This window comes from Pinus tabuliformis, chromosome 8 (genome assembly GCF_031772625.1).
Source record: "Pinus tabuliformis cultivar Carrire ecotype Pingquan chromosome 8, CPIR1, whole genome shotgun sequence".
Taxonomy (NCBI): Eukaryota; Viridiplantae; Streptophyta; class Pinopsida; order Pinales; family Pinaceae; genus Pinus; species Pinus tabuliformis.
Genome location: NC_142294.1, coordinates 907,088,857 through 907,100,974, shown reverse-complemented (window position 1 = coordinate 907,100,974; position 12,118 = coordinate 907,088,857). Strand labels below are relative to the sequence as shown.

The following is a 12,118-nucleotide window of genomic DNA, read 5'->3' as shown; positions in this document are numbered from 1 at the left end:
CCTAAATGGTGATCTCCAAGAAGAAATCTACATGACGCAGCCTCGAGGATTCAAGGTTGCTGGTCAAGAACAGAAAGTGTGTCGGTTAGTTAAAGCAATCTATGGATTTAAACAAGCTCCTCGGGCTTGGTACATGAAAATTGATCAGTACCTGACAGATCAGGGTTTTCAGTGGAGCCCATCTGATGCAAACCTGTATATCAAGCATACTGGTGATGATATCTTGTTTGTGGTTATCTATGTGGATGACCTTATCATTACTGGCAGCTCTGCACATTTGATCCATGGGATCAAACAAGATTTATGCAGAACTTTTGAGATGACAGACTTGGGACTCCTTCATTACTGTTGGGGGTTGAAGTTTGGCAGACGGAAAATCAGATCTTTCTCTCTCAGTCCAAGTATGCCAAAAATCTTGTGGAAAGGTTCAGAATGCAGGATTGCAAACCGGCCACGACTCCTATGGAACCAGGGCTCAAACTTTCAGCACAGTCATCCTCTCCCCTTGTGGATGAAACTTTATTCAGGCAATTAGTGGGCAGTCTCATCTATCTTACTGCTACCAGACCTGACATCAGTTTTGCAGTAAGCTACATTTCCCGCTTCATGTCAGCTCCTAAAGCTGATCATTGGATAGCAGCAAAGCGTGTGCTACGATATGTGCGTGGCACTTCTGATTATGGCCTCCTATACACTCGAGGTTCCAATCCTATACTCAGTGGTTACACTGATTCTGACTGGGCCGGTTCGGTTGATGACCGTAAATCTACAGCTGGGTATGTGTTTAGTCTAGGATTCGGTGCTGTTACTTGGACTAGTAAGAAGCAACAGGCAGTGGCTCTCTCCTCAACAGAAGCAGAGTATCGGGGAGCAGTTAAGGCATCCTGTGAGGCAGTTTGGCTTCGACGTATGCTTGCAGATATGCATGTTTCCCAGACAGGGCCTACTTCTTTGTTTTGTGATAATCAGGGAGTGCTCAAACTTGCCAAGAATCCAGTCTTTCATGAACGAACAAAGCATGTGGAAACTCATTGCCACTACATTCGCCAGCTTGTTGAAGACGGCTCAGTTCAGTTGCAATATGTTCCCACAACAGAGCAGCCTGCAGACATTTTCACCAAGCCTCTTGGTCCTGATAAATTTGTAAAATTCCGAGGGTCTATTGGTGTTGTAAATAGATTGAGCATTAAGGGAGGGTATTAGAATATTCCTATTTAGTATTTAATGCTCATTCTTTTAGCTGTTGCTATTTTTATTCTTTTAGCAGTTTCTTAGATGAAACTGATTGTTTCCATATTCTACATAGAAACTTGATGTTTCTATTATTGTAAATATCTTTGTATTATTATTGAGCTTTAGCTTGCTCATGATTAATTAATTCATTTGGAAATCCATATGCGTTGTTCGCACTGTTTTACTTTTCTCGTGAGCGGTGCGGGGAAACCGCTTACCGCTATCCTGTACGACCCTCGCGCGTTATCTCCTGCGCTTGTTAGCCGCCCGTCAGCCGTCAGATTTGCCCGCGAAAGATCCGACGACCCTCGATCTCTCGATCATCCATCCCTCCATTCCTCCCTGTCAAATAATCTCGGCCGTCCGTATATGTGATTCGACGGTTCATAGTGCTCCGCCCCACGTCTTCCCATCGCCTCCCGCCATGAGATCGTAGACCTCCGTTAGTTGCATCCGACGACCAATATTCATTTCCTGCCCTCCATTCATTCCCCATGCAGTTGTCGTGTTTTTAGTCTGTCCCGTGCATCCGAGGGAAGAAGGAAAACACCCACCAGCGCTCTTCACAGTTAAGTCTTCAACTACCTCGTTCAAGAGACAACACGGCTAGGGAAGGAAAGTACTGCTTCGAGTAGTTGAATTCATTTACCAGTTATGGAGTTTTTTGTCCCATACGGTACTCCGTCTGCTCAAGAAGGACATCGGAGTACTAGAAAGGCTGATTTTGTTCATTAAAACACAGTTTGCAGCAGAGACCTATATTTGATTGTAAATGTGGTTGGTGGTCCATTATGACCCCTCCACGCATAGAGCAGCAGAGCAGTTTCGTAAACAAACTCCATATATACCAAGAAACAAGATGTAATCGGGTTGATGAATGTTATCTTGATGTAAGGTTCAACTTCTGGAGACTGTAACTACTGTGATACTTGTAGCGTCTGGTCTTCATTTACAGCTAATGCAAGCTTCTTTTGCTGTTAATTGTTCACTTTCCACTTCTTTTTTGTTCCAGGCTGTGCCTGTTATGCATTTATTCATGTGCTCTTGATGTTTAGCATTAGAGGGGCTGTCATCCCACCTCTGTGTTAGAATCTAGTTAGTATTATTGAATGTGTATGCAGGTTTCTGTTGTTTTAATGCCAGAGAGCTGTCATCCTATCTGTGCATTAAGAAATAGATTTACAGACCTTTTAACTGGTTGCAGCTGGCCATCACAGGGTCCTGTGCATCTGCTGGTGTGATCAACATTCTCCATTTCCACTAAATCCTCAAACTGTGAGTAATTGGTGGTCTAAAGCCTTGTAGTCTGGGGGTGTTCACCCATGTCTGGGGTTAAGCATAGTAGAAGTGGTTATCTGGCTTGAATATGCATCATTTCTTCTATTCATCCACCATTTTCCAACATTTTTGTTGAGTTTGTAATGTTCATGAGCATATCTGATGTACAACCTAGGAGAGTTTCTTGGGGTGATATCAGGTCCAATTTTTTTTTTCTTGAGGCGCTGTTCCGGATCTCGTAGAGGGGGCCGAACTGCCCCCCTCAAACCCCCCGTACAGGAGGGCATGCCCCCCCCGTGACTCCCCTGCTGTGCATTGCCCAACAAAAGAGGGGCTCTACCGCCCCTCTACTAGGGCTAGTCGTGGAAAGAATATAACACAACCCAACATTTTCCCACTTGTTGTTTTCTTTCCATAGGGGGCCGGAGGAGAGCTTAGTCATTTATCTAGCCCTGCAACGCCCATTGCTTCTCTACACCAAGAGAACTTCTCAGAGCTCACATATTTTGTCAATGCATCTGCAATATTCTTCAAAGTGTCCACTTTTACCAGTAACACCTTTTTGTCTTTTATCATATCCCTCACAAAGTGACACTGAACATCAATGTGCTTTGTCTTTGAATGATAAGCAGGGGTCTTTGCCAAGAAAATTGCACTTTGGCTATCATAGTCTATCCTTATAGCTCCATGTACTAACCCCACACTTGAACACAATCTCTGCACCCAAACTGCTTCCTTGCTTGCATGAGTGGCTACCATGTATTCTGCCTCTGTAGTTGATAGTACCACTACATATTGTTTCTTTCTCATCCAACTGACTGCACCCCCAAATAGGTTAAACACATATCCACTTGTAGATCTTCTCTGATCCAGATCTCTAGCCCAGTTTGCATCAACAAAGCCACGGATATTCAAAACTCTGTCCAATCCTAGTCTTTCTTGGTAGCACAAACCATAATCACTAGTGCCACGCAAATATCTGAAAACCTGCTTCACCGCTATCCAATGCTCCTTCCCTGGTTTTGACATAAACCTACTCAATACTCCCACTGCATGTGCTATGTATGGTCTAGTACAGACCATCGCATACATCAGGCTACCCACTGCACTTGCATATGGAACACGGGACATGTCTTCTTCCTCTTCATGTGTCTTGGGACACTGTTCAGTAGATAGCTTTACACCTATAGGAATAGGAATCTTCACTGGTTTACTATCCTGCATATTAAACTTCTGCAGTATTGTCTTGACATACTTCCTCTGGTTTAACTAGAGTTTCCTCTTTGCCCTATCTCTTTTAATTTCCATACTCAAAATATAGTTTGCAGCACCAAAATCTTTCATGTTGAATTTGGAGGACAATTGGGTCTTCAAATCTTGGATAATTTCTTTGTCATTTCCAACCAACAACATATCATCCACATACAAGACCAGATAAATAACACGGTTACCAATTAATTTAAAATACACACAGTGATCTGTTTTGCTTCTGGTAAAGCCAAGTCCTCGTATAAATGTATCAAATTTTTGATACCACATCCTTGGTGACTGTATTAATCCATACAAAGCCTTTTTTAACTTGCATACCGGTTCTTTCTTACTCTTCACTGCAAAGCTTTCAGGTTCCTTCATGTAGATCTCTTCTTCCAGATTCACGTGAAGAAATGTTGTCTTCATATCCATTTGCTCTACCTCAAAATCAAAAGCAACAACAACGGATAAAAGTAATCTAATAGAAGCTACCTTGGCAACGAGAGAAAAATATCACCAAAATCAATTCTCGACACTTGGGAATAACCTTTTGCTACCAACCGAGCTTTGTATTTCTCCACCTTTCGTTCTGCATTTGTCTTCTTCTTGAACACCCATTTGCTGCCAATGGGTTTCCTTCCAGCTGACAACTCCACCAGATCCCATGCCTCATTTTTCTGCAAAGATGCCATTTCATCAACCATGGCCTCTTTCCAGAGTTTTCCATTTTCTGAATCTACTGCTTCTTTCATGGTTCTGGGATCATCATCAGTAATAGATAAAGCAAAATTTGAACAGGAAGCAAATGGACTATACTATTCTGGCTGCCTTTCTTGAACTGATATTCTCACAACCGAAGTTTGTGGCTCCTCATCTTCTGATTCCTCTTTTGCTGTAGAGTCTGATTCTTCCTCCTTTAGATCAAATTCTATCTTCTCAGGTTCCTTTGATGGAACTTCATGTTTAATAACATTTTTCACTTCTCTAAACACCACATCTTGGCTGTATACAACCTTCCTTGTCACTGGGTTCCAAAGCTTATAGCCTTTTAAACAATCCTTATACCCAATAAAGATGCACTTTTTAGATTTACTATCCAACTTTGTTATTTTATCCTTTGGGGCTAGTCGTGGAAAGAATATAACACAACCCAACACTCTAAAATGATCCTTCTTGCCTTGATGTCATTCTTGTTATGTTGGATCAACGATTGCGCATCTTGAGGTGGAGCTATCTGGCTCTTTACAAATTCTAGCAACCCATTATCTTCCAACACCACTGAGATCCACTCCTTCCATGAGTAGTAGTTTGAGGATCCCTCTAAACTATGATCTAACCTTAGTCCTTGGAACGCCATGCTACTATTGAAAGATACTGCTCTTCAAACTCTAGCGCAAGCATCTTGCTTAATTTGTGACAGATCAATTTGGTGCTGGTCTTTATGCTGATCTCTGCTTTAATACCATGTTAAATTTCCACGAAACTTTGCAATTACTCAGTGAATTACTGAAAACTAGGCAACTGAATGCTGAAACCAAATTTACTTTCACCAAGATACAAAGTTTCTTAACAAATTAGAAGCTGCGGAATAAAACAACAAAGATAAAAACACATTCACACAAATTGACACACTTGTTTTCTCAGGAAACCCAAAAAGGAGAACCTGCTTCCTTGATGTGTATTTTATTGATTATTATTGAGCAATTGGATCTATTACAAAGCAATCTGTCTCTTCGAGAAAGCATTTTTCTTCTTCTCACAAATCTCAACTGCTACAATTGATCTCGGCTTGCCTTGATCACTGCTTGATCTCGGCCCTCTAGCACGCAATTGTTCCCTTGCTGCCTCCTTGACGGACCCTTCCTCTTGCTTGATCCTGCTCTTTCCTTGTGCACTTAACAACCCTATTTCCTTGCGCAAATCCCCTATTTCCTAGCGCAAGTCCGACTTCTATTTCTTAGCGCAAGTCCTATTTCCTTGCGCACTTCCTGCATCCTATTTCTTAGGACACTAACTTTTCAAAACTGCACACCATCAATCTCCTAAATTCTAGCGCATTTGTGATCTCCTATTTCTTAGGACACAAGTTCTGCGCTCTCCACAATCAAAGATGCTCTCACAAACTCTTGAACTGTCTTGTCTCACAAACCTTTTGTACAAAACTTATGATTTCTTGTGCCTTCGTCCTCCTCTTTATAGACCCAATTCGATCATGCAAGGGGCCTAGCTCAATTTAGAAACTCGAGTTCTGATTGACGAGTTAATTGAGAGTCCAATTGATTCTGTCTCCAATCAACACTCGAAGTATTAGCTCATTCTCCCTTCAATCAAGACTGAAGACTAACTCGCTCTAATTGAACTTGTAACTGTCGCCTCGTTCTATAGTGAAATTGATGAAGACTCCACTTAACTGAAGCTCAAACTCTATGCACGCCATCTTGATGATTATTCCAATAAATTGGAAATAAACTCATCCTAACTAAGGTCTAACTCATGAGCTCGCACTCATACTGAGAGAGACAAATCAAGGTCTTCATTGGTAAGGCACAATCTAGAAGACCTTTACTCGCTACATTTTGAACATGCATATTAAGATGTTTTTCAAGAACCTAAGAGATTGTCATAGAACCATCTGACACAAACATTGAAGAATCGCATGAGCCAAGGCAACCTCAACTGCAGTCCATTTTTGTGCCTATTATGGACATGAATATACTTCACTACTAGTTTTTCAAGTTGCTCACACTTTAGAGATGCATTGGACTTTTCCAACTCCATTACATGGTGATCCATTGGTGTTGGAGAATCATCTCGAATTTGTCTCCACATTGTTCTTTTGGGGCTTTTTGCCCTCGATTGATCTTAGACACTTTTTATCCATTTGGAGTTGCTCACAATAGACATCTCACTGGGGCTTCCCACTTAAGCAGGGATGGTTTTATGTACCATGCAATTTTCGATCTTATCATCTTTCTTTGGACAAAGATTCATTCAACTCTTGGTTCCACACGCCTCATCCATGGAAATGAGTTCAATCCTTTTGTGTACTATGTTACTTGTGTAGTTACTCCTATTCATTTTTCTTCTACAAAAAAACACACAATATTTTGCATTGGTGCTCCCCCTTCCCATCCTTTACAATCTTCTACTAGTTTTGTTCTTGAGCAGGGAGGTTCTCCAATGACTTTTTTTTATAAGACTGTTCTGTTAAATTTGGCAACTAGGGCCAAATTCCACTTTGGACAGCTCATTTGATGGAGATAATTATTGCATTGAATTCTTCATTTCGAGAGGACCAAAACTGACCTAAAGATCACTAAATTTGAACAAGGAGAAATGTGTTTTTGAAGTGAAGCCCAACAGACGTGCTTTTTGATCCTCATCGACTCATATACATAAGAGAGACCTGCACCTTCATTTGGATCATCATCACACAACACATTCTTCTCTCTCCTCATCTGATTGGCTTGTACACCTCATTGGGCAGCTGTTCTTTTCACACGTGGCAGAAAGGAGGACGAATTTCAGGAGGCCGAAAATCTGAAGCTGTCTGCAACTTTGACCAGCATTGACCAGTGTTGACTTTGACTTTATGGGCAGAATTCAGTTCGATCTTTTGGACATCTTTCTGTTTGGGCAGGACACACTGATTGGCACAGAAACCGGGAATTTCTGGTCACTTTTACCTGCGTTGACCGCGGGGCTGACATCAGTTTGACTGATTTTGATTACTGTTTTCCTGACTGTTTTGGGCTGACTTTGACCAGAAAGGAAGGCTGAATTTGAGTGGATTTGACTGAGCTCCAAGAGGACTGTGCTGCTGCGTTGATCACCATTGACTCTCTGGTTAGGGCTGTTTGACTGCTGTTGACAGGAAGCAGAATACTGCTGTTTTGACAGGGCTGTTTTGGACAATGATTTGGCAAGTCAATTTTGAATTTGACTTTATATTATTGTACTCTCTCTGTGTTGAACATTTGATATTTATAATAAGAAGAATTGATCAAGGGTTTTCCCCATCTTGGGGTTTTTCCCTAGCATTGATGTTCTCTTGTCTTGGCTTGTCCTCTGCATTTATTGTTTATGTTCTATCTGCAGTCACTGTCAATGTGATTAATGGTTAATGTGATTGCTATTGGAAAACTAAATTGGAAATTATCATTGGGCTAATAAAAGCACATTGAAGTAATTGTTGCAAAGCATAAAACATACCATTGTTATCTAAAATTAACATGTTCCCTTTAGCAGAGTGTTCTTCCACTTCATTTTTAGCAGGGACATGGGTACATACAAAGACCTCAACTACCCAAGGCCCAAGGATCATTTTATACTTCATTGGTAGAGGTGTTCTCAAACTACAACAGAAATTGGGAACAATTTCCTCTAAGCGGTGGGGAAATGATGAGAATTAGTAGGTGCCAAGTGGCAATGTTCTATATTTCTTATTGTAACTTATAATAGCTTCTACGTTCTTCTCATACAGGGTTTAGCTTTATTGGAAGGACATGAGTGATGAAAGCTTTGGATGTCACTTGTGCATTTACATTCAAATTGTGGGTTTTTTGTACTACATATACGTAGTACAAATGAGTGTACGAGATACATGTAAAGTTATGTCACCTCTTTCTATGCATTTACATTCCAGTGTTGCAATTTTGCTCATATTAGTGGATGTCCAGTGAAAAAATTATGGAAAGGGGGAAAAGGCTACAGAGAAGATAAAAGTGGGGTGACTATAATTGGTGGTTCAGGCAAATCTCTGTTGCTACTTGTGGCATACCTTACAGCAGTCATGGTGAGCCATATGCATTCATAGGTAAATGCACAAAGCCATATTCTCCAAAGGACTAAATTCAAATATAAGAGCTACAAAAGTATGGTGATAGGTAGGTGAGGAGATTGACACACACAGAGTCTCATATATATATATATATATGAATATATATGACTACCTTATTGGACACAATTTTATGTAAAAAAGATATTATAAATAATAGTAATTAGGTATATTACATGATGCCTCTCAAATTGCATTAATAGCAATTTTACAATGGTGGGTCTGAAATGTAAAATATCCTTTAACCAGTTGCACCACATGAACTTACATATTCTTTTCAACGTCAACAACATGCTAGCATGAAGAACAAGGAAAAACCAGTGTTTATAGAGCAGAATTTACAAGAGACAATGGGGGTGATTTTATCCACAAGCAGCAATAACCTTATCTATAACAAAAAATTGGGACAATTTTCCCACAAGGAGAGAATGATGAGTACTTCTATCCAGGATATTAGAATTTATTGCTCATATTTGTTAAGAATTCTGAATAATTGTGCTTTGTTAAATTTTGTAATTCTATTGTATAATGTGTAACTGCTACTTATATGTAAAAGAGATGTAACTGCCAGATTATTCATGAGTTTAAAAGGTCAATTAAAATTAGACGCCAATCCCATGTTGTGCACTTCCAGGAATCATAAATCATTTAGTCTTTCAGTTTCTCTTCCTTCATATTTATTTCTTCAGCATATCCAGTGTATAGAAGATAAAGAGAGCCATATTAGTTTATAGGTTTTGCCGAAGATAAACAGTCCACAAGGCCTTATGATTGTGATTTGTGAGATCACATATAAGTGAAATTTATAATCTGCATTTCTCAAAATCCGTTTGCTATTTTCATGGGTGAAAAGTTAAGTCAGTGTCTTAGGGTGAGCTATTATCAATGTTAATGGGGTAGTATTGTGATAGTTACTCTTATGTTTAATTACTAACTCCTCAAGCATTTTTAAACCATTGCAGAGGAGCCGAGTCTAAATGGACGGGCCAAGCGAAAACGCAAGTTATCAGAGAAAGGAGCTGAGTTGCAGGCTGAAAAGGGACGTAGAACTTTTCAGAAGCATGGGTCTACGGCAAAGCGGAAGACTGGAGTTAATTTCATGAACACAAATAAGGTTGATGTGGTTCAAGGTGGATTGTTGGACTCTAGTTCAAATCTAAAGTCAGGCTCCAAAGCAGATGCGGGGGAGCCTTTTGGAACTGGGGATGAGCCTTTCAGAAATGGGGACGAGGTATTTGCTATCTTGGAAAGAAAATTTCCAAATAAATAGAGAAATCGACAGTGGGTCATTATGTTTTATAAATCGTTTTTAGGATTTGTTTGTGCAAGTAACAATATAGTGGAAAACAGGAAAGACCTAACAAAATTGATGTCATGCTTATATTCTTGTTGAAGTGTTATTATTTTTTCTTTTTCCTCCCAAATGTTCTTATGATACAGTGGACTGCTTATTTTCCTTAATGATTCTTTTCAGCAGGCTCCCAGCTTATCTCAAAAGGGTGGCAAGGACTTTCAGAGGTTTAAGATTTTTCATCCGTGTAACTACACACGTGACTCATCAAGCTCCCCGGAAAGTGAGTCAAATGGCTTTGAAAATGGAAGATATCTATAAAATTTTGTACATGTATTCGACCACGATTTTCTTTTGCCTCGGAATATCTGTAGAACATAAAATGGGAAATCCCAATTTTATGAAATCTTGTCTGTTCTCTGGTTCCAAAGACGAATTCTTAGATAGCGCTGGGAAACATCATTATTTGCTTGCAACTTTCTCAAGTTATTTGACAGCCTGTATTTGAAGCTGAGGCCAATTTTTTATATCGTCCTATACAAGGCATGTGTCTGGGATGCTGTTTATTGGGTTCTTTGTCTCGATTGAATCAGGCACCATTAAGTGCATGCAGTGTAAATATAAATTTATATTCATCACCTCAGGAAGGCAATGCAAACTTTCACGTTGTCTTCAGTGAAGCAAGCATATCGCCATTTCATGGATGCCATACATATTTAACAGGGAATGCAATTTGTTCTTCCTGTCATTTATGTAACTAAAGAGGTAAAAACAGTAAAAGGAATTTGCTTTCCCAGATTTCAGAATTTTCTGCTTATGATATCTCTTGCGTTAATACTCCAAAATGGGCTATTGTCTGTGCTTGTTTTCTAATGCCGATATAGTATGGGCATACTTTTTGTCATAGTGGTTAAGTAATGCATTCTTTCCGTTAAATGTTCCTGAAACACTTTCATAAATTTAATGCTTTGGGCATTGGTTAGTGTTGTGATTCTCATCTGAATCTTTTCATCTACTCTTTAATATTTTCATTCTTTAATTAGACCTTCGACAATGCTTTAATGATAGTCATGACTTTTGCATGCTCCTGACTAGGATCATCACTTTGCCCCATTGTTGATATTCACAGAGGATTCCTATGATTGCCCGGACTGTAGCATGGAGGTTTCCGTACCTATATAAAATCATTTGAAAAAAAAGTTGAAGAAAAGCCATAAAAATCGTTGAACAACGTTGTCAACTAATATTAAGTTTTAATGTAATGTAATGGGTATTGAGAATAATGCCGGTGCATATTTTCTCTCTTTGGTCTTTCTTTTTCCTCGTTTTCTTTTCCCTCCACTGCATTTCCATCATCTCCTTTCTTGTATATGTGGATTTTAAGGAGAGATTTCACGCCATTTCGCAGGTTTTGTTTAATCTAAGGATATAAATGACTGACTGGGTTTTCTACGACATTGGCTTTGCATTTCCATATCATCCACCAATTGCCATTTACTTTGTTCTCATTTTTGACGTGTGTTTTTTTGATATCCTTTTAATTATGATAAAATTGGGCATTGTTGAAATTATCGGTGAGATATATGGGGAATTAAATTAAACCTTGATGCAATATTTGAAATATTTAAAATGAATGCAAGGACTGCTACTCAAATATTCGTATTCCATGTTTATATATGGTTGTTATGGTTGGGTTTTTGGTTCTAAATATTGCTTGTATTTTTATCAGAGTTGTGGGGGAGCACCCCACCCCCCCCCGAACCTGCTCCCAATCCGCGCTCCGGGCGGAAGCGCGCTCCTGATAAAAAATTTCCGCTCCATGTCAAAATTGGGAGTGAGTTCGGGAGCGTCGCTCCGTCGTTCCCGGAGCAAAAATTAAAGCTCGAGAGCAATCACTCCCGATCGCTCCCAAGCTTTTAATTTTCGTTCCGAGAGTGACGCGCGCGACGCCGGAAGCAATTTGCGCGAAAAAATTTCCGCGGATGCCAAGAAAAATTTTCATTTAAAAAAAAAAATTGTTTTAAAAGGGCTCGGGGGGCAAAAAAATATTTCATTGTGACTTAAATGAGTTGAGGAGAGCAAATGAGATTGAGCAAAGGAGCGAGGAGAAGCGAAGAGCGAGCGCCGAGGAGCAAGGAGCAAGCCTGCAAGGAGTTTAGTAACTTAGCAATTTAGTATTTTAAACCTTAGTTAGGTAGTAATTTAGTAATTTAGTTTAGTTTAGTTTA

General features: G+C 39.7%; 1 protein-coding gene across 2 annotated transcripts in view; it reads left to right on the top strand.

The window, feature by feature from the left end:
- LOC149238474 (protein RBL-like) overlaps positions 1–10,686 on the top strand; it is an 87,190-nt gene extending 76,504 nt beyond the window's left edge. The window contains exons 6-7 of one of the 2 annotated variants that reach the window (XM_089373042.1): positions 9,562–9,830; positions 10,074–10,686. In XM_089373042.1, coding sequence (XP_089229168.1) covers positions 9,562–9,830; positions 10,074–10,211 — 407 coding nt within the window. In that variant the 3' untranslated portion in view covers positions 10,212–10,686. The remainder of the gene's footprint in view (positions 1–9,561; positions 9,831–10,073) is intronic. The other variant, XM_089373043.1, reaches the window with a different exon arrangement.
- Positions 10,687–12,118: the final 1,432 nt, after the last annotated feature.